Here is a 24,394-nt window from a genome sequence, read left to right on the forward strand (position 1 = left end):
AATATGAACTGCTAATTTGTTCATTTTAACTTTAATATGTCCTTAGATGATGACCACAATGCATACTAAAGTCTGGATGAGACCTTTTTCCAGGGTTCGCTAATAAAAGACTCATGATGGTAATGATGATGATGATTATGATGATGGTGATGCCTTATGGCATGGTGTTTGTAGTTAATTGCGTACATCGTCCAAGAATACTCTCAGACCAGAAAAGAGTGATCAGAACGATCCACGCTCTCACTTCCCCATCTTCGTACGAGTTGCTGTTCAAACGTCACAAAATTTGGACTCTACCATCCTTCAAGTATACTCTCCTATGGAATTTGTTATTAATAACTTGGAATGATTCAAAAGCTGCCGCAGGATTTTCTCAGCAAACACTAGAAAGAAACAGGATTAGCATTTTACAGATTGTCTTTCCAGGAGTTCCTCACAGTAACTTTGTATGTTTCATTCTAATGCTTTACTTATTTGTAAACATCTCAATGAAGCTTTCGTTTTGACTTTTTTTTTTTCTTGTTTCCTCATTTAAAAAATAATATCAGCATTTTGTGAGTTATAAAGCGACATTTGGGTCACGAAACATAAGTCAAATAAACAAAACTCTTTGACTCAGTTTGATATTATTAAATAATTTAAACAATAATGTGCGAGTTACGTATTATTTCATTATATTCGAAAAATATTATTCTACAATTACCTCTCAGAGCGTTAACCAAATACGTTCATAAAAATTTCCAGGTTTCTGTGTCATGCGAAAAAAAAAAAAAAAATTTTTGATGTTTCAGGAGCTCGGGCAACGGGAGCTTCTTGTGGGAGAATTTTGCCTCTAGCTGCAACAAACCACCTAACATGACATCGAGGTAAGTCATGGCAGACAAATTCTCTTCTAGTGAAATGAAAACAATGCTACAAACTACCCTTGAAGCTGTAACTTAAGTTCTACTGCCTGAGTTTACATTATATTTCAGAAGCCTTCGCTGCGTTTCTTATTCATCTCAGAGACATGTGTTAAACATTACTGTTTTAATGTGTATGCAAGCTTACAGAAATTTGGGCAGTTCTCGTAAGCATAAATGAAACCCATCGTGTGTACATACTCTCGACTTCTTAACTGAACCCATCACCGGACGCAATGTCATTTGAACGTGCTGGAGTTCTGTTTCATGTTTTCTTTCTTATTTCTTCCTTTTACTGTTGATTTTATTCGTTCTAAGGGGACTGGTCGTCACCAGCCTTCTTAATGCTTTTGAGCCTTATGAAAATGTAGGCACTAAGAAATAGATTGAAATAAAATAACACTCGATATTTTTCGATGATAAACATTTGACATTTAAGGTTATGTTGTTGGCATTATGAGATCAACGTGTGCGATGCAGAATGATGCTATTGCTGCAGTTGACAATACTGATGGCGGCGATTCATTGTTTCACTTTGACGATGATGTTGGTACAAACGGATGACAGTCAGCTGTAGATACTGATGGATGATCCAGTAAGCGGAGTAAGAGCACATATCTAAGTAAAAGGGCGTCGGGAGACCCGCGGTTGGTCTGTGTTGTGTAGCGGGGAAGTTTGCTGTGACAGTGAGAACTGGTACCGAGAAAAATTTGTCTTGGTTCATATAGTAAATGGGTGGAAAGAGGTACAATTTGCCGGGATGAATTTCTAAGTCAGTAAGAATGTGTTTGTACAACATACCATGAGACAGAACATAGTGCGCCGCAGGAGAGAAACGTATACTTGTCGATATACGCGTTGCGGTGCCCGTGGCTCAGGTTACACAGAAGTGAGGAGACGGTGAGACTGTGCTGATCACGATTTGAAATAGAATGTCCAATAAGACAGTTGCGGATCCATGCAAGACGTTCAATTCTCTTACGGCATGGCTGAAATTGGTAAGGGCAGACACTCTATAGACTTGGACGACGGTAAGCATTGTTGTCAACCCTGTCTTCCTTTTTTATTATATTGACAACAGCTCGCAGAAACTTTTTGCAATCGAATACACTTACTACGAAAGATATGCCGTTAATAATGTTACTCTAGACTAAATACGCTTATGGTCTTTTCGCTTTGTGGTATTCTAAGTTTCATTTTATTTATCCAAGTTCTACATAGTGCACCATTCGGGCTCCCGTCAAGGTATGCTGCAGAGCGTAAGACAGTGCTTTCCCCCATTATAGTTATTTTTCCTAAGTACGAACCAGAGAAACTTGTAAGTAAGGTACCTTACACGAATAAAATATTCAGTCATGACTTCATGGCCCTCATCGACTGTGTCTTGCTCCTAATGAAAATACAATTACGGAAGATATGACAGTATCTGTCGCTCATCTATTTTCACATTTTCATAATTATTTTGCTTGAAAACGTTTTCAATACATGGAGATGGTATGGTAGTCATAAATGAATGTTTTGCACACATACCAGAAATGCATTACAGGCATAGTGTCTATTCCACGTATTACGTTGGACTAAATGGTTTGACCTCTTTGACCTGCAGGGGCACTACGTCGAATTATCGTCCACTTTACCTGTCATACGCATTATCTTTCAGTACCTGGCTGAGGGAGTTGCACCTTGGTCTCGAATTTACATTAAACGCAACATAGAAAACTTGATATTAGAAAAATTGGAGTAATGTGCGGTAATCCTCTTTCTGCGCTTGAGGGGAAAGGAGGCTGAAATAACATGCTGAGTTGGTGAAATTGTGTGGCACGAATACAATCACGTATTACTCTGTGGTTAGGTCGGTGCACACGCTACCAGTGTAGACCAATACGTGCAAATGGACGAAGAACACAGCATCAGACCATTTTTCTGTGAAGAAGCGGGAATCCCAAGAGAAGTGGAGACCCCGGCAAGCCAAACCGGAGTATCTTTATCGATGCGATAACGGAAAAAGCGAAAATCAATCATATATCAGTTTTCGACAACATGCACGACATTTTGAATATTACAAATGTCGACGTCCCCACCATTCCACGCTTGCTGACATCCATTCAAAAAGCCCCCTCTGTGGACGAACACCGCTTCTCCGTCGCTGTTACAGCACCCAGTACACGATCAGACAATTTGTCAAACTTCACAAGGTTTCTCAAACATTTGACCGTTGACAGCAACGCAAATATTCCTGCCGTGACAGGCCAATCTACACGGTCCAGCCACACTAAGGTGACCACCGCCTATGTCCGAAATCAACGTGTAATAAACACCAGCAGAAGCTAGATGGTACCCTGAACAGTGGAGAGTATATAAAATGAGTCTCGGGGGATGTGGAAAACAGCGCAGTCGTTGTCGTATTGCGAAAATAGAGCGACTTATGTGACATCCCAAAAGTGCGTGATCATTGGCTTTGGGTAAAGGGTGGAAGTATCTACGAAACGGCAAAGTTTATGAGCTGTTCCGTGCCACCGTGGTTAAAATATATCGTAAATGGCAGAATGGTGCTATCCAAAACGGATGCCGAAGTAACTGTGATGCATTACGGATCATATTTGACAGGGCAGGAGGAGGAGGAAGAGATTAGTGTTTAACGTCCAGTTGACAACAAGGTCCTTAGAGACGGAGCACAAGCGCGGATTAGGGAAGGATGGGGAAGGAAATCGGCCTTTCCCTTTTCTAAGGAACCATCTCGGCATTTGCCTTAAGTAATTTAGGGAAACACGGATCAGGAATCAGGATGGCCGGACGCGGGTTTCAACCGTCGTTCTCCCGAATACGTGTCCACTGTGTTAACAACTGTGTCCCCACACCCCACGCCCAACCGCTTGGTTATAGGGTTGAACGACAGTTGCGGAGATTTGTACGGGTGAATAGACTTGCAACTTTTGAGCAACAGACTGCAAAGATGAACCAAGGGGTTACCAACAGTGTCTCCCCAACGATCGTTTAGCTTGCGTTGCTGCCTGCATATTTGGCTTCGACATCCACTGAGTGGCGACAGGTGGCATTTTCATATGAATCACGTTTTACCCTCCATCATATAGATGACCTTTGGAGTGTACGGCACTGCAACAATCACCGAAAGGGTCCAGGCCAGAGGAGGAAACATTGTGGTCTGAGGAATGTTTTCTTGGCATTCCCTGGGTAATGTCGTCATTCTGGAAGGCACTATGGATCAACACATGTGCATATCTATCCTTAGGGACAATATAAAGCCCTACATGCAGTTTGTTTTTCCTCGGTATGATGTCTTCTACCAGCAGGACAATGCCACGTGTCACACAGCTCGCTGTGTACGTGAATGGATCGAAGAGCTCCAGGATGAGTTGACCGTACTTCCCTGGCCACCAGACTCCCCAGATTTAAACCCAATCTAGAATCTGAAGAAAAACCTCGATCAGGGTGTGTCATGAATCCTCGACCGAGAAACCTAGCCCATCTGACCACAGCAGTGGAGTCGGTATGACTCCAAATCCCTGTCAGTACTGTCCAGAACTACACTGACTCTCTTTCAGCAAGTCTCGCAGCGGTCCGCACTGCAAAAGATAGTTTTCAGGATTCTGACAGTTGGGCACTTTAATGTGAGTGGATAGTGTGGATGACTTCTTTAGCCGCCTAGTCACCACTGGCGAGTGCTGGGTGTATCAGTAGCTCCCGAGACAAAGGAGCAAAACAAGAAGTTGATACAAGACTATTCAGCACTGCAAAAAGGGTGACGACTCAATCATCACATGACAGTTGTGTTTCTGAGTGTTTTTGAGTGTTTCAAGATGCGCTAACACATTTTATTAGTAATAGAAATCTCGTGACGAAGTTACGGGAGGCTGTCAAGACAAACGGTTTTAGAAAGCTGTTCAAGGGGGTTGCTATTCTGCGCAACAGTGGTTCGGCTCATTCTGTGCAGGGCACAGTCACACATGCTGATTCTTTGGAGCTCTCAAATCTGGCATGCATGCCTGTCTGAAGGACTCTGTAATGTGAAGGTACAGACACTGCATACACACAGACACCGTAACCATAAATATGTATCCGTGCCTCGATCGGCTAAAATGACGATAAAATATTTGTATCTCCAGGAATCATGAAATGTGCGAAAGTAAGGGCTGCGGACTCGGTGACTTATGGAAGTTAGGATGAGTGCTGGAGGCGTGCTCAGATGTCCCGAAGTGATTAAGGCGATCGCTCGCGATAAGCGGAAAATCAGGTTTCAAGTCCCGGTCCGGCACAAGTTTTCATGTGTCACAAACAGCTGTCATCAGTCCAGTACCGCTAAATTCAAACCCATTTAGTATTACTTCCAGAATGACGACGGGCTGATATTCGAAGTAGAATGCTTCCTGACTAACCAGGCCGCCTAAGACCAAAGCCCCTCTATCGTTGCGAAAAATGTCTCGCGTTCAAGGGTGCAGACGTAGAGAAGGACCGACACCATTAGCAAGCTTCATGATCGCAGCTTGATATTTTCGAGGCGATAATTAATACTGTATGACTATACCTTCGTGAAAATTATACTAGGCTGTTCATCCACAAACAATGCAGTTACGCCCTTCGAAGCGTTTCGTTTGTTACAAGTGGCATGAAGTCCTTTCAGCAGCAGCGGCCATGTTGGAAGCGGCAGGTGGGGAACGATTGCCATCTTCTCACTGCGTGATCTCTACCGGCGTTACGTGCGTAGTTAAGAAATACGCGTGGAGCGTGTGTTGCGCAACCCTGGAAGCAGTATGTTGTGTACTTATATAAGGGGGGGGGGGGGGGAGGGGGGAGTCCAGCGGGGACCAACACCTGATCGCCGGCCACCAGTCTCAAAGGTCGCTTCCCCGCTCTGCGGGCGAACAGCGCTTCTCCGCCGCTCCGCCGCTGTTAAAGCCAGCCGTACACTACCAGAAAATTTATCAACATTACTGAGTTGGATTAATAGAATGACATTCGCTACCATTGTTGGCTTTGTTGTTGGCGCTCATAGCGTGCGGATGCCCGGCGGGCGACAGTGTCTGCCAAAGATGCAGTGATTTGGAACCTTTGTACTGCCTAGCCCGATTGCATATAACGCATGATCAAATATAATAATTTTATACACGTGAAGATGAGATTTTAATATCCCGAAATCGGTCATGGATTGAATAAATCGTTATTACAACTGAAGCGGATGTGATTCTATCAATCATGCCTCTTACAAGGGAACCTCCCCATCGCACCCCCCTCAGATTTAGTTATAAGTTGGCACAGTGAATAGACCTTGAAAAACTGAACACAGATCAGTCGAGAAAACAGGAAGAAATTGCGTGGAACTGTGAAAAAATAAGCAAAATATACAAACTGAGTAGTCCATGTGCAAGATGGCAACATCAAGGAGAGTGGCAACTCAGGAGAGCCGTGGTCCCGTGGTTAGCGTAAGCAGCTGCAGAACGAGAGATCATTGATTCGGATCTTCCCTCGAGTGAATAGTTTTAATTTTTTATTTTCAGACGTGCATTAGCAGACGGTGACTTATCGATAACGCTTTACCCTTACCTTCGACAAACCTGTAAGCCGACTCATCCAGCCAGTAGCTAGGAAACCTACATTTTTTCATGAAATCTGAACCACGGAACTAAACATGAAACCCGAACTGCGAAACATATTGATATTTTTGGCATACATAAAAAATTGTAGGTATTAGAACAAATGACAGAGGAGGAGAGAATTGTGTGATCAGTTCCATATCACCCTGGATTATTCATCTGCCACCAAATCAACTGAGCTGTCCAACTATACGTAAACCTACAAAACTAAAGGAATGCAGAGTCTAAAGAGTTTAGCGTCTGACTGACAACAATATAATACTAGATCACATAATCACAAAATTATTTTGATTAAATAATTATATCTAGTCCACATAATTAATAGCTCTAGGTTTCGTCGTTAGATAACGATTTTGAGAATGAATCTTACGTCTGATCCTGACGGTGCTTAAGGCAACACTGAATTACTTTTTTACAATTATTTGCTAGCGATAGTGACTTTTAATTTACGTTTTTTTCTGCCAATCACTTCATTTGTATATACTTTTGTCTCATCCTTGGACATTAAGTTTTCATACCTTTCTAATGAGAACATCGTCGACGGGACGTTCAGTTGAAAGCGTCCTTTCTCCATACGAACCCTCACCCACGACCTTTCTTGGCGACAAAACGTTGCACAATTTGAGCTTAAATGATGTGGCAGCAAACAACTGTCAATCAATAACCATTCCAGTCATAGGCTAACCCTAAATATCTGAACAGTGTCATGAAGAAGTCTTTCGTCATAGGGACTCACACGTTACACAGTGACCTTAGCCTTCTTGTTTCCTTGTTGCCTTGCGACAGGAACAGGCTGTGTGTGCTGGCTGAGTATTGCAACTTCCATACCTTCACCTAAGGATACACCCATCTGGTACACTGCTTGTCAAAGTCTTTAGTATTGCATCTGCGTATATGTATCAAACGCAACTCCATGTCTGCAGAAATCTTGTCCCCAACTCATGCAGAAGTTTACAAGTCCACACGGTCCTATTCCCTAAAGGCCAGTCACAAATCTGTAACGCTACTCTGTGCAGCGATTTGTGTCTGTTATACACACTTTTTGGCCTCTGTGCATGATTTTTCTACAATCCTTGACTCCACCGCTAGGGTCTTTTGTTACACGTATCCCGCTTCAACTTTAGAATTAGAAAGATAAGAGCCACTGGTCTACAGCCTAAATATTGTCTCCAGATAAAACTCGTCAAATCACCTCCCGAAACATCTTATACAGGCCGTAGTAATCACTTATGACAGTGATACTTTCATGCCAAAAGCTCCTTGCTGCGTTCCTAGTTAAACTGTAGGCCTCGTAATCGGAGAGTCGGTTTGCGTGAATAAGCCAAATGCATGCGACGTCTAACATAACTACGAATGGTAAAGCGCTATGATGTGGCCGGCCGGAGTGGCCGTGCGGTTCTAGGCGCTACAGTCTGGAGCCGAGAGACCGCTACTGTCGCAGGTTCAAATCCTGCCTTGGGCATGGATGCGTGTGATGTCCTTATGTTAGTTAGGTTTAATTAGTTCTAAGTTCTAGGCGACTGGTGACCTCAGAAATTAAGTCGCATAGTGCTCAGAGCCATTTTTGCTGTAGACTTCTACTCATTTTCAAGAGACTGATAGCACTTTGTTTCTCTATTAAGACCAGATAGAATAGTTTCAATGTCAGCTTCCCGTAAAATACTAATTAAGGAAATGCTACATCGGCCTTAAACAGTTACGATTACAAGACGTTCTTCCAGCAACTGCCTCTTTCGCCCAGACGAAAATTAATGTCAAACTCAGTAAACCTGTGTGCAGTATTACCTTTTGGGTAGCAATACGTGTAATAACATAAATAAAACTGAGGACCAATCGTTAATTTCCTGTCTAAAACGAGGGAACATAAGTAAGAATTTTACATCTCTTTGAGGTTTAGGTTACCAGAGACGAAACACTATATCGGTTGGAGTAGTACTGAGGAGCAAATTGGAGATGCCCTGAGGGGGGAACCATCGTAAGATAACCCTCCCCCACCCCCCACCCCCCAAAAAAATATTTCCTCCGCGCTGCCAACCGGGCGCCGTGTGATCCTCTGTCGTACGGCTCAGTCGGACAAGGTGTGGTGGGGCAGCATACCGCTCCTCCGGCCGTCGTCAGCTTTCCAGACCTTAGAGCCGCTACTTTTGATTTAAACAGCTGTTTAACTGCCATCACGAGCCTCAGCGATTTAAATGGACATTCAGTTGGGATCATGAAGCTGAGCGCACCCCGTTCAAGTCCTCCCACCACGGAAAAATCCGTGGCAGTACCTGGATTGAACCCGGGTGCGCCGCGTAGTAGTCAGACGTGCTGTCCATTCAGCTACGGAGTTGGACCATTCACTTCAAGTCGTTCAGAGAAGTTACGTAGAACTGAAAACAGGAAGGCTGGACTGGAAACAAACCCAACTCCTATTGAAGACAGGTTCAGTGTCTCAATCACAGTGAAACCGTGCTCGGCATCTGTGTTTTCCCATCGTAGCTGCTCGTATGCTTTGTATCAGTGGCAGAAAAGTGGAACCAAACCAGTACTCACTGGAAGAGTGAGGGAAACCGTGTGGCAGCTATGCCAAGACAGGCATGTGTAGGAGACCACTTGTTGAAGTGGAGTGCCGTTTCGTTCCGGGTTTGGCTCAGCTCAACGGTGTATTCACGCAGAACTATTTGAATTGCAGGTAGAAGAACAGAAAAGTTTTGAAACACGCGGCACTGTTATACACGGTCCAGTCACCTAAATGTGCCCAGCTGTCAGAACCTGAATAACCATCTTTTGCAGCGCCGACCGGGGTGCACCGTGCAGGAAGAGAGTCAGTGAGGTTCTAGAAGGTGCCGATAGGGATGTGGAGCCATATCGACTTCAGCACTGAGGCCAGATGGCTAGGAATCACGGGTGAAGATCCGTGGCTCGAACAGCCCCATCGAGGTTGTCCCACGGATTCTCGATTGGGTTTAAATCCGAAGGGTCTGTTGGCCAGGGGAGTACGATAAACTCATCCTGGGGCAATTCGAATCACACACGTACACTGCTAGCTGTGTGACACGTTCGATTGTCCTGCTGGTGGATGCCATCGTTCCTAGGATGGTAGTGGTGGTTAGTGTTTAACGTCCCGTCGACAACGAGGTCATTAGAGACGGAGCAGAAGCTCGGGTTAGGGAAGGATTGGGAAGGAAATCGGCCGTGCCCTTTCAAAGGAACCATCCCGGCATTTGCCTGAAACGATTTAGGAAAATCACGGAAAACCTAAATCGGGATGGCCGGAGACGGGATTGAACCGTCGTTCTCCCGAATGCGATCGTTCCTAAGAAAAACAAGCTGCATGTGGGGGTGGATATTATCCGCAAGGATAGCTGGACACTGGTGTAGACCCATCGTGCCTTTCAGAATGACGAGATCACCTGGGAAACATTTCCCAGACCATAAAGCTCCCACCTCCATCTGTCCGATGGAGCATAAACCGTGTTTCATCTTAAAGGCTACTTATCGCCAAGCAGAGGCCGTCCAGCTGCGATATTAGCGTGCAAATTCCAGCCTTCGTCACCGATGAACAGCAGTCAACATTGGTGCATGAACCAGGCATCTGCTGCAGAGGCCCATACGCACGAACGTTCGCTCATCGGTCGTTGAGGAGTCAGTAGCCTCATGGTTGATCTGGATCTCAACGGTCAATAAGCCGAAAGTTGCACCTCTATTACCGAGCGAGGTGGCGCAGTGGTTAGCACACTGGACTCGCATTCGGGAGGACGACGGTTCAATTCCGCGTCCGGCCATCGTGATTTAGGTTTTCCGTGATTCCCCTAAGTCGCTCCACGCAAATGCCGGGATGGTTCCTTTGAAAGGGCACGGCCGACTTCCTTCCCTGTCCTTCCCTAATCCAATAAGACCGATGACCTCGCAGTTTGGTCTCTTCCCCCAAACAACCCCCTCCCCCCCTCACCTCAATTCTCCCATACACGTCTCCGCAGTTGTCGTTCAACCCCGTCATCTATAGCCTGTGATGCACCACAGGTGCCTCGCTGAAAGTTTTGGACAGCGCAAATTTCTCATGTACGGTATAACACAAACACGGCGACACGTGAACAGTTTACAAATTAAGCAGTTTTTAAAATGCTCCCACCACCCTTGTCCCATCATATACCCTCAGCTGCTAGTGCCACCACTTGCCGTCTGTGGGTGTTTATTGCACGTTGACGTCAAATATAGGTGGTGGTCTGATTAATGTGACTAAACCGTGTAATACAAGTCAAACTGCGCTACGGTCGACAAGTGTGCCGGAGACGTAGATGTGCAGATCTGCGTGCCGCAGCCTCCCGGCCTCTGCGATATCGCAAGCGGCCAGCCCAGTGTTTACAAACGGCTGCGGCGAGGAAAGCTCGTCCAGATGGGGAGGCGTTGGGTGGCGCAGGCGCATTGCGTGAGCCGTGACACAACCGCTTGCCGCTCGGCGCTGCCGCTTGCGCAACCGCACACGGCTGATGGCCGGCCCAGCCGCCGGCCACTGGCTGTGCCCGCATTCCGGCCGGCTTTGCTCCTTCCTGCAAGGCGGCTTTTGTCCAGTTTTGGGTTAACGGTACCACGGCTGCGGCTGCGGCTGCGGCTGCGGCTGCGGGCTTTCACTCCTCTCGCGCAGCACACTTTCTCTGAAGTGTTACACCGGCCGCTAACCCCCCGTCACCGACCGCCGGCCGGCCGCTCGGCGCTCCTCTCCGCCGCGCCACTACTGGATTTCTGCAGCTCCTTACAACAACAAACAAAGAAGTCAACTCATCCTAGGATATAATCCTGCCTGGGGTTTTTCGGCCGCCTGGTGCTAGTCTCTCCATTTAACGCCACCTCAGCGAATTGCGTTTCATTGCGATGTAGATGAGATGAAATGATTAGGAAAACACGAGTACGTGATGAAAATCTCCGCCCGGCTGGGAATCGAAGCGAGGACTACACGATCCAGAAGCAGCGACGCTAGCCACTTTGTTTCTTCTGCTTTTTTCCGTTTTAGGATCTACATCTACATCCATACTCCGCAAGCCACCTGACTGTGTGTGGCGGAGGGTAACCTGAGTACCTCTTTCGGTTCTCGCTTCTATTCCAGTCTCGTATTGTTCGTGGAAAGAAGGATTGTCGGTATGCTTCTTTGTAGGCTCTAATATCTCTGATTTTATCCTCATGGTCTCTTCGCGAGATATACGTAGGAGCGAGCAATATACTGCTTGATTCCCCGGTGAAGGTATGTTCTCAAAACTTTAACACAAGCCCGTACCGAGCTACTGAGCGTCTCTCCTGCAGAGTCTTCCACTGGAGTTTATCTATCATCTCCGAAACGCTTTCGCGATTACTAAATGATCCTGTAACGAAGCGCGCTGCTCTCCGTTAGATCTTCTCTATCTCTTCTCTCAACCCTATCTGGTACGTTTCCCACACTGATGAGCAGTATTCAAGCAGTGGGCGAACAAGCGTACTGTAACCTACTTCCTTTGTTTTCGGATTGCATTTCCTTAGGATTCTTCCAATTAATCTCAGTCTGGCATCTGCTTTACCGACGATCAACTTTATATGATCATTCCATTTTAAATCACTCCTTATGCGTACTCCCAGATAATTTATGGAATTAACTGCTTCCAGTTGCTGACCTGCTATTTTGTAGCTAAATGATAAGGGATCTATCTTTCTATGTATTCGCAGCACAATACACTTGTCTACATTGAGATTCAATTGCCATTCCCTGCACCATGCGCCAATTCACTGCAGATCCTCCTGCATTTCAGTGCAATTTTCAATTGTTACAACCTCTCGATACACCACAGCATCATCTGCAAAAAGCCTCAGTAAACTTCCGATGTCATCCACAAGGTCATTTATGTATATTGTGAATAACAACGGTCCTATGACACTCCCCTGCGGCATACCTGAAATCACTCTTACTTCGGAAGACTTCTCTCCATCGAGAATGACATGCTGCGTTCTGTTATCTAGAAACTCTTCATTCCAATCATATAATTGATCTGATAGTCCATATACTCTTACTTTGTTCATTAAATGACTGTGGGGAACTGTATCGAATGCCTTGAGGAAGTCATGAAACACGGCATCTACCTGTGAACCCGTGTCTATGGCCCTCCGAGTCTCGTGGACGAATAGCGCGAGCTGGGTTTCACAAGACCGTCTTTTTCGAAACCCATGCTGATTCCTACAGAGTAGATTTCTAGTCTCCAGAAAAGTCATTATACTCGAACATAATACGTGTTCCAAAATTCTACAACTGATCGACGTTAGAGATATAGGTCTATAGTTCTGCCCATCTGTTCGACGTCCCTTCTTGAAAACGGGGATGACCTGTGCCCTTTTCCAATCGTTTGGAGCGCTACGCTCTTCTAGAGACCTACGGTACACCGCTGCAAGAAGGGAGGCAAGTTCCTTCGCGTACTCTGTGTAAAATCGAACTGGTATCCCATCAGGTCCAGCGGCCTCTCCTCTTTTGAGCGATTTTAATTGTTTCTGTATCCCTCTGTCGTCTATTTCGATATCTACCATTTTGTCATCTGTGCGACAATCTAGAGTAGGAACTACAGTGCAGACTTTCTCTGTGAAGCAGCTTTGGAAAAAGACAGTATTTCGGCCTTTAGTCTGTCTTCCTCTGTTTCAGTACCATTTTGGTCACAGTGTGTTTGGACATTTTGTTTCGATCCACCTACCGCTTTGACATAAGACCAAAATTTCTTAGCATTTTCTGCCAAGTCAGTACATAGAACTTTACCTCAACTGGTAAACACGGAACGCTTTGTTATTCGTCTGTCTGTCCGTTCGTCTGTCCGTCTATTAAGACACCGTTTCCTCAGGAATGAGTAGACGTATCGAGTTAAAATTTATGTCACATACTAAGTTCACCAGGAAACGCCTCAAATCTAGAAGACCAGCATATGAAATGGGAGTCCAAATGCTACCCACAGGAATCGACCAGGACGCAGAGTGGAAACGTAAGTGCAAGGAAGCTACAAGAACCCGAAACCACGAACTTGTAGACAATCCAACAGTTCCAGTTCCAGGAATCCACCAATCGAGGGAGGTGTGGGTGCAGTAAAACAGATATCGCACCGAAGAGAGTAGGTGCAAATACAACATGCACAAGTGGGGCTTTTCAAGTGACAGTGTGTGTGACTGTGGTGACACCCAAACAATGAGCCACATTGTGAATGACTGTCCAATCAGACGCTTCCTTGGTGGCATTGAGAAGCTCCATCAAGCATCCCACGAGGCACTCCGTTGGATCGAGTCCATCAACATCCGAGTGTAGTCTGGGCTGTTTTAAAGCTTGTGTACTATATGTAATTTCACATGTTCGTATATATATATATATATATATATATATATATATATATATATATATATATATATATATTTCTTTGTTTTGCTAAATCTGTATTACTGTAATTGATGCATACGATAATAATAAAAGATCTACGACTCGTTGGTAGTGAAAGAAATTTAAGTTCGTAAATCAATGCAGTTGAAAGGTACGGCCATTTATGTCATATTTTAGCATTCGCAAACTCGCTCATCAAAACCTGTACTGTACTTCCCGCAAGCCTAGAATCACGAAATTTGGCAAGAAGCAAGGATTCACAGTAAAAGTAAAGGAAAACAATGAGAAAATTGTTAATAAGTAATTATATCACAAGAAAAAAATATTTTTGTCTCTTACATGCATCTGTCTGCACATCCATCTGTTAAGACCCCTTTTTCTCTGGAACGGGTACGCATATCAATTTCAAATTTATGTGACATACTGTCTATGGTACCTTAGCAATGTAAAAAAAATCAAGCTTCTAAGTCAATGTAATCAAAAGATCCGGCTAATTATGTCATTTATTCTTACACTCACTAACTCACACATCAAATATATAGGATTACATACTGTCTATGGTACCTTAGCAATGTAAAAAAAATCAAGCTTCTAAGTCAATGTAATCAAAAGATCCGGCTATTTATGTCATTTATTCTTACACTCACTAACTCACACATCAAATATATAGGATAATTCTCGTTGACTCACGAAATTTGCAGGAAGCAAGGTTTTACAGCAAACGTAGATGAAAAAAAAAAACGAAAATTGTTAAACTGTAGTTAGATCACAGAAAGATATATTTTTGCCATTAGAACTTACATTGCATTCACCATCCGTCAAAACCATAACTGACACACATTACTGCATTCAGACATAAAATGTAAGTTGTAGTCATGTATTACCAAGTAAATAAAAGGTGCTTTTTAAATCTTCTCTCTCTCTACGTACATAAACTGAAGCCTACTGCTCATTTCTTTTGCATGTCAGGGCTAGTCTGAGGAGCTGTTGTAGCTATCTTGACGCAGTCTTTGAATTACAGGGACCGATACCTTTTCTATATCGACATAAATAATAAGTAAAAATCGTCGAAATTCTCGATTCCATGGACGAGCGATCTATCGATATACACAATTAAGTTTGTACGAAACCGTCAGTGCGTGAGTCCTGATCACACTTGGCCGTTTTTAATTTTTTTTTCAGGCTTCCGTCCACACCTTCAAACCCGTCCTTCCGCTCGCCGTATATGTATGCCTTCATCGGCGTGTGCTTCCGGTGTCATAGAAATAACTAAGTTTTGCACTGTAAACGCGCTGAAATGCAAAAATAATATGCTGTTTTAAAATTAAAACAGAAAAATAAAAACGTTTTTCTTGTCCTTGTTGCCGTATGTTAACAGAATAAGACGTCTCTATGTATATAGACAACATCAGTTTAAGTTTTCATTTAGAGGTGTATCAGTAAGTCCACTTCTTTATGCTATAAAAATGGTTTAGAAGATAATTTTTTTCCTTGTACTTTTAAAACAGTTTAAACACTATGTAATATTATTTTCCCTGTAACTTAAATAACCTACCTTTTTCTGATCAAGAAAAGTAATGATAAATAGTTAAATAAAACACACAATTTTCGTCATGGACAAATTCCCCCTGCACCAGCCTTTTTTTCTGTTACGTTGTCTAGGTCTTACACTACCACTTTCACGTAACTGGTTGAAGATGATAAATAATTCCCGAGAAGGATGGCGCCTATTGGGATATCTTACTGCATACACAGTACATGAACGAACTGCGTTCTCCCACACTCTCCATACACCACGAACATGCTTGCTTTTTCTGCACTGGCAAACCCAATCGTCCTCTCACGACCTACTGCTTAGATTGTCACACACACACTAACTACCAAGTCGCAACGTATTCAAGGAATACGCAAGCACACTGTAAGCAAACATAACAACATCGTACCTAGCTACTACGCAGGTTGAGTGGCACAAAGAAGTGCCGGTGTCGGAACTTTAAAAAATACTGTATTTCTTAAACGACTCGCACTAGAATCCTGCAAAAACATCTCTGAGATTCTATTTTTTTTTTTACTTTGTTAATGCCAATAGGCGTTGTTCCATTTAAAGAAGTATATGTTTGCAAAAAAAAAGTATCATGACAATCTGTTTGTTGGCTAACAATATGAGCCTCTGACTACCAATACATTCTGTGAAAACTGCACTTCAATAGCACTTTCCATTTCCGTAAAATTTACAGTGCACATTTAGGTATTCCAGCCTGTATAATCTGGCTTCTTCGAACTGATAGGTATGTATGTGTGCTGACGGGGATTACATGTTTGGGTTGCGAGGGAGGAGGTGAGGGCGTCAACTAGTTGCTCGCTCGATACGCCCTTGTGTACATTACATCCTGGGCTGCCATTGACCATAGTTACTTAATTTACTCTTCGACCGAGCCAACGGAGTTGCTGTGCACAGGCGACAGGGCATGTTCTCTATACCGTTATGTGCCTGGTGCGACAGGTGACGCGGAAGTTTACAGAACTGCCAATATTCATGGTTACAGAACTGTGATTTATGCGAGTATACTGCGTGTTGAATCATGCGTAGTGTGGAAAGTCATCGCCACGTACGGCCAGATTGATAAATACTGATCATATGTAAAACTTCATAGCGGGAACAATTAATCGCGGCAATTTCCTGGGAAGGGCCATAATTCAAGTGTTAACTGAATGACGTGATCCAAGTTGCCAAAAAAATTCTTGATGAGTAGCTACCATGCTTACTAACGCGATCTATATTACCCAATCTTTACGCAAGCCAACAGTAACGCTGTTAATTCAGTTACGTAACTTTAGAGCAATATCTGGGTTCGACATGATCACACTAGACTCTCGCTAATCCGGCCATTCCTGGCTCATATGGTTGCCGGATTAAAGGAAGTGCCGGATTATTGAGTGTCTGAAATTTATTTGATTCATTTATTTTGTTTTTTATTTATTTTGAAAACATAGGGAATATAGTGTACTGTGCTTTATTAAACGGAAGGATACAATTTTAAAACATAGAGATTATACTTTATTAAATTCATAACTTTATTAATTTTCAAAGAAAACTTAGTCCTTGAGTGTATACTGTATATAATTATACAGTCGTACAGTCGTACACTATGAAATATGTCCCTAATTTTTAATTGTCGCAATGATGATATGCGACGGTGGCATGCTTTATCACGCAACCGCTTTACTAGCATTACATAGGTATTGCACGTATCTGGTTGTTGAATATTGTACTTTAGGAAGCACTGGCTTTCTGCGAAAAACCTCGATTTAACTTATCTAAAATTTAGAGTTTCTGCTTCAGGTCTAGCGTAACGTGTTTCCTATTAGAAGACATAATTCCGAACTGTAAAGAAAGCTACAATTTCAAGTACAGTATATAAAGCATTGTTTAACTAAGCATTGTTGCACACGATAATTCATTGTGAACGTGTTTTTGGATGTGCGCGTGCGCCCGATTACTCAGAAGCCGGACTACTGTGGGCCGGATTAGCGAGAGTCTAGAGTATTTACAATATTGTAGGTCAGCCTAACTAGGAGCGTTTCATTTTTTGTTAAATTTCAAAGTACATTGTACAGCTGAGTGGCTACCACTCCATTTGTTATACCAAATACGACAGGAGCGAGCTGTCATTTCTTTGCTTTGTGAAGTAATTGGATCTTGTACAAGCACTACTACTTTCGACATATAAAAAAAAAAACAGCTGTAGCTATTGCATGTGTGTGCACTGGTGGAAATGCATGCTAACGTTTACGACGACGGTTTTGGTTTGATAATCGACAATGTAGTTCGAAACTAGTCATCAATATGAAAATTTTAGAATACACATGTGAAAACAGGAAGAAATAAAATTTAGTAATCCAAGTTGCTGGTCCTCACTCCTGCTTTATGTTGGAACCTCATAAGTTGACATTATTGCTGCCAGGGCGAACCCAGGCAACTATAACAGATATCACGCTGCCGTGGACCACTTGCACGTTTTCTGATACATAGAGACGGAGATATTTCGCCTTTACCAGTTCTCGAGCACAGCGGGGCTGTAATGTCAGTTCCGTCGTTAAGATTGATCTCTTTTGCCCTTTTGTCAACTCATCCCGACGGTGATCTCTTTAATAATGCCACAGTTGACTTCTCCATCCCAGGAGGAAGGAAGATTGAGATTTAACGTCTGGTGGCTGATGAGGTCGTTAGATACTATGGAGAAAGATGGGAAAGAAACGGAACCATGTTGGCATTTACATTGGCCTTACATGATACTAGGAAATTAAATCAATAACCTACAAATAAAGTGGCCTATTTATTTGAATACTATTGCAAAGTAACGACATACTATGTGTGTTCGAAACTCTACATCGTAATCACCGTATTCATTTCATGGAATTTATTCGTCACCTCACATCTAGACGTGCATTGTGGCTATGTTTTGCAGTTAAGGTAGAGTGTGTGGCGCAGTGGCTAGCACAGTGGACTTGCATTCGAGAGGACTACAGTTCAAATACTCCTCCGGCCATCCTGTTTTAAGTTTTCCGCAGTTTCCCCAAATCGCATAAGAAATATGCCGGGATGGTTTCTCTGAAAAGACACGGCCAATTTCCTCCCCAATCCTTCCTTAATCGTAGCTTGTGACCCTTCTCCAATGACCTCGTTGTCAACGGGACGTCAAACATTAATCTTTCTTCTTCCCTTGCAGTTAAAGAAAATAAAGCAAATTCTCCATCTCTATGGGCTTAATCTGAGCAGGTTGGTGCACTGATTAAGATACTGGATACCAATTCAAAAGAAACGTGTTTGAAATGCTGTCATCCTTTTTTACTTTTATGTGCTTTCTAAAAAATTTTCATTATCTCGGGAAAGACGATTTGTTACACTCTCTCCTTCGTCCTTCTTTTTTTCAATATGCTTTTTGCTCTTGAGCTAGATGCCACCATTAGACAGAATAAATCAATCCATTGAGTTGCCCCGTCTTCTGGCAAGCCTTATTTAACGCGTAGGCACAGAATCTTTGCACCCTGCCAGGTCCATTACTGATGGAATTGTTCACTCCAAAATCCGGCTGATTAGTACTTCCAGGAGGTACTCTACATCAGCTAATGTTTATTTATAACTGCGGAATGAAAGTCCAGCTGGACAAATGAAACTGCAGTACCCTACTCCGCAGTGTTAAGTTTTTAATACTTTATTAGCTAGTTAAAAAAATACTTTCTCGCCCCTGTTCCTTCCAGGCACCTAGCAACATGGTTCATTACGCTGTCCAGACAAGCGTCTGCCAATTGTCAAAGATCAGCCCAGGTATGGGAGTATAGGAGAAAGCTTGGAGTTCAACATATTATCGATCGAGTGTCTTAACAAAAGGAGCGCCAGTCCAGACAGAGAAGAAGAAAAAAATTGGCCTTAGTGGTAACCTTCCTGGAATTGGCCTAACGTATTCTTGGGACACCACAAGAAATCTAAATTAGAACAAATGGACAAATATCTGGTGCCTACACTTCTTTAGTACGAGTGTAGCGTCTAAGCAACTGCACCAGCTTGTTCAATACAATATGTCTCAAAAATGCTAAGTATTGAGCCTATGGTTCTATGAAACTCTGTTTCAAATTAAGGTCCGATTTGTTAATGTATGAATCAATACTTAACTCTCGATACTCTGTCACATCCCTACTTAGCCATGACACGTTTGTTCTGTATTGTAACTATGTGAGTAAGATGTTTAATATCCTAACAGATTGTTTACTGCTAACAAATAGGCTACAGCTGCCAAAACGTAACTAGATAGTACTGAAATCAGTCTTGAAAGAAATGATACGTATCAGTGAAAAATAGCGAAGAACGTTCGCTAATCCAAATTTTTTCCCCTCTGCTCTAAACTCAACGCATCATAAAATACAGTTATAGGCAAATACGTCTTTCAGGAATAATAGTTACGTATCGATCATGAGCAAAATACGTAAATCTCATACAAGATGATTCCTTGATGACGTTACAAATTTCTGGGGATCATAGTGAAAGGAAAGGTGTCAAATTGAGGCAAGGGACCTTGGCCCGAAAACGACTAGGTCGAAAGTTATAACCAAAAATCATTCTTATACCTCTGACAGTGGAATACATGTTCCTGTTCTGTTATTGCTAAGATTTAGGGTAGGAAACTTTCAGAGACGGTAGTACGGACCAAAACCAGAAAAAAAGCAAAGCGATGATGAGCAAGTGCTCATAGCTCTTAAGTTATGCACTCTAGGGCCCTTGTTTATAGAGTATTGTTTTCTTGTTTTGGTCCATAGTACCACCTTTGAAAGTTGACTGCCCTACAATCTTAGCAACAACAGTACCAATACATATATTCCACTCTCATTCGTATCAGAACGATTTTTGCTTATAACTTTCGACTTGATCGTTTCCGCAGTAGAGCCCCATACCTCAGACTGACACATTTACCCTTCTCCATCATCCCTCAAAGTTTATCATGTACCACGGAATCACACTGCTTACTATCTTTGTACACATTTTCATTCTATCTGTTTAGGGTCTTCAGATGTGAAGGAGTTTCTTGGAAAAAAATCCAGATTTTTACTAATTTCAGTTTCTTTCACGTACGAAAGGAAGTTTAATCTTAATGCTAGTGGAACAAAGTACGACTTGGGCCCTCAAACGGTAGCTGGATAGCGAATTAGGGATAATATAAGTTTATGAATGTTTTTACATCACATTGCCTACTGTAGAAATTGAAATTCTCGTGGGAACGAAATAAACTTTTCTTAAATGCCGACGCACTATGTGTCTGGTTCAAACACAATTACTGTCACCCTCACACAACATTTCACTGGTTCCCTTAAATCACAGGGGCTGTTGAGCTGCTTCCTGTAATTTGGTCTATACCTCAACGTCATTTATTTCCAAATTCTTCCGTCAGCAAGAGCCAGTACGTGCCATAAACTATTCTACAATGTTCTCCCCATTAGCATTTTTACAGATTTTTACCTGCATTATATTACAGTGAGAAATGGGCAGAAACTTTGTAGAAAATATGACTGAACATCAGTTAAAAATACGAATAATTACAATGACCTTATGTAAAAAAAATCTGAAATGGCGGTACTGTCTTATTATAAGAAATTAAAGTATGTGGCTGACTCATGTAAAATGTCACAGAAACCTCAACAGTGACAAATACAATAATCATAAGATGAGAAAAAAGCGACCCTTGCCGATTTTAGGCGATCGAGTCCGGATAGACGCAAGTGATGATTTCCCCAACCATTACACTTATTAGTGACCGTTGGCAACGTAGTTGGTCTTCCGAAGGCGACCTTCGATCGAACCCAGGTTGGGCATGTTGGCGATCAAGAGCCTAGAGGATCGATGGTGTTAAGCACGTATTGCTGACTATAAGGACAATCGATTATTATAAGCTCGGGCACAGTACAGGTTTATAGTAACCTCACACAACTGAGTATTAGACCATGACTATGTACTTACTGATTCTGCATTTACAGTGAGGGAAATGAAATGTGTTACCCGATCGCCGCGCGGAGTAGCCGCGTGGTTTGGGGCGCCTTGTCACGGTTCTCGCGATTCTCCCCGTCGGAGGTTCGAGTCTTCGTTTGGGCATGGGTATGTGTGTTGTCCTTAGCGTAAGTTACTTTAAGATAGATCAAGTAGTGTGTAACCTTAGGGACCGATGATCTCAGCAGTTTGGTCGCATAGGAATTTACCACAAATTTCCAAACATTTTGTCACCCCCATCAAACACCAGTTTGTTTAATCAAATTTTGTGCAAGATATTCGTCACATAATGGGTATGAAATGATTTAACTTTCAATCCGTTCGGAACTGATGTCCAACATCAACGTCGGTTTGTGGCGTTCCCCCCACCCCCACAGGCACGATTATACTCTTGTTTACGTTGTAGCATGTAAGCAAACTGCCTCATAATGTAATCCTCAGGAACTTCTTGCAGTGCTGGAAACACATGGTGTGTCAGTTCATGAAGGTTTCTGTCTGGAGACTGATACTATACGTCTTCCTGTCGCATCAAAAGCGCTCTGTGGGTGACAAGTGAAGGACCTGGCGAGCCGGTCAAGGATCTGGACGTTCCTCACGACGTTTGTGGTGTTAACATCAGTGTGAAGTTTTGCATTGTCTTAATGCAGCATGCCACATAATACCGTGGTCACGAATGGTACAACAATAGGGTTTACCAATCTTACAACATACTGACGAGCATTCAGCCTCCTTTCAACAAATAACAAATTAGCGCAGCTGTCATATCAAGTAGGTACCTACACCATAATTCCAGGTGTTGGAGACATATGAACCACTGACAGCCAAAGTGGTACCACATAATTTTTACCACTTCTGAGAGATGAAAAGTTTTGCGTTTCGTTTAATGTAAATTCAAGTTTTACAACAATTCGTGATTCATTCGATGAAATGTACAAATGAAATATTATAATGTCGTCCAAAGCAGACATTTTAGTCATTTGCACTATACTTCTCTTTTATAGTCCCTAAAAGTTGGAGTACCACGTTTCCTCTTAGAAATTTACTCATAGTGAAAAGGTAAAGTGGTATAAATGAAGAGTTGCACCACTCTTCTTATAAATGTTTTAGTGAAGTTGAACACCTGAGATGGAATATGCTGTCTTTTAATCTCCATAACAGTAATTTGTTTATAAACATAGCATGATACAGTAAATGTGAGTCTGCACTTACTGCTCCCATTATGCACTTTTCTCTCACAAACTGAGTTAACATAATTGCATTATTGTTGTTCAAATGGTTCTAACGGCTCTGAGCACTATGGGACTTAACATCTGAGGTCATCAGTCCCCTAGAACTTAGAACTAATTAAATCTAACTAACCTAAGGACACCACACACATCCATGCCCGAGACCGTAGCGGTCGCGCGGTTCCAGACTGTAGCGCCTAGAACCGCTCGGCCACCCCGTCCGGCATTATTGTTGTCAATTGTTAGATTTCTACCTACTGAGTGAGTCTAATAGTTCAGCAGTGCGTTCATCTATGGATTATAAATAAATCGTTGCTTATAAATGTCGAAGTTTCTTAAAATGTAACTCTTATCATGTTGATATTTCAAGAGGCTTTATAATGGAGCATGTCTGTTTGCTCGATTTCACCGTCCACATCATCTTCATCTGCCAAAGGGTCACCTTGTCCAGGTCCAGATTCCGGAGCCGAACTTTCAGTTGTCAGTTGATTGAAGAAAGCATGGTACACCGTAGCGATGAATGGAGAAGTGTCATAATGTCTTTCCTTTTTGCCTTAGTGAAAGGTCGCAAAGCATTGTTGAGAGGGATGAGTTTTATGATTTATGTATTTAATGTAAGGCATTACTGCCATCGCGTAGTCTTTAACCTAAACTTTAACATCGAGTGGAAACTTATCTTATGAAGATAATTTCCGCTTTAATGACATCTGGATATTTAAAATCTAAAGAAAGAAAATTATACTAGTACTCACTAGCACAGTTATAATGCCTTTTTGTTTCTAGAGCGTAAATATACACGCAAAACCACACAGAACAACAAGACCACGTAGCTTTCCTCAGTCTAGCGTGAGAGGAAGACTGCATTCATTATGCCACTTCTCTACAACAAATTTCCGTGCATTGTGATTAAACAGAGTAATATAACTCGAAAACTAAATTGTTTTTACTTAGACCACTTTGGTTATCAGCGCCTCATATGAATCTTGAGAATCGCTGATTCCTCTGACCTTTTACCAAGTTTTCTACGGACACCCAACTAACTGTCTGTGAGATCTGTTGACATGATCCTCTCATGCCCCTACTTTGCGCGTGCAGCTAAGCACTGCCATCTGTAAGGACTCAACTATTCATCTGTGCGTACGGTTACTAAATTTTTGTCCGGTGAGCTTAAGTATTAAAATCATGATGAAAGAGGATGATAAACTATTCGTGGACGTTCTTCCGATATTATGTGAAACTATCTTCACTTGAATAATACCAATATCGCTAGATACAATAAATAGCCATCGCGTACTCACATTGTTATTCATCTGTAGGAATGACTTTTACTGAACTGAAATTACTGAAAATAACCTCGTGCAAGGATGAAATTCAACATAACGTGCAGGCACGAAGATTTGAATTTCCAGTTATCAGCGTTCGGTCAAGGTGTTCTTGTCGTAACACATTCAATTTTCGCCATTGTAAATATCGACCTAGTAATGACATCATACTCTACAAATGATTCTGAAGTTTGAAGTTTGTTTGGTCCATGGTTACTACTCTGAAGTTTGAAGTTTGTTTGGTTCATGGTTACTACAAAATTTAAAGACATTCAACAACAATACGACTTTATACGCATTAAACAAAGTCCCAGTTGCATAATATTTTGACACAGCCCATTTCGACTAGTGGCTAAAGTTCATTCGGTGTTCAATGTAATGTTCTACCTGCATTCCAAATTTAACTATCGCAAGTTGCAAGTAGGAGAGACCGTTACACCTGGC

At 42.5% G+C, this 24,394-nt stretch overlaps 1 protein-coding gene across 2 annotated transcripts in view; it reads left to right on the plus strand.

Moving 5' to 3' along the window:
• LOC126299546 (elongation of very long chain fatty acids protein AAEL008004-like) overlaps window positions 1-24,394 on the plus strand; it is a 299,627-nt gene that overhangs the window by 54,545 nt on the left and 220,688 nt on the right. For both annotated transcript variants that reach the window (XM_049991540.1, XM_049991541.1), the window contains exon 2: window positions 792-866. In XM_049991540.1, coding sequence (XP_049847497.1) covers window positions 856-866 — 11 coding nt within the window. In that variant the 5' untranslated portion in view covers window positions 792-855. The remainder of the gene's footprint in view (window positions 1-791; window positions 867-24,394) is intronic.

This window comes from Schistocerca gregaria, chromosome X, assembly GCF_023897955.1.
Source record: "Schistocerca gregaria isolate iqSchGreg1 chromosome X, iqSchGreg1.2, whole genome shotgun sequence".
Taxonomy (NCBI): Eukaryota; Metazoa; Arthropoda; class Insecta; order Orthoptera; family Acrididae; genus Schistocerca; species Schistocerca gregaria.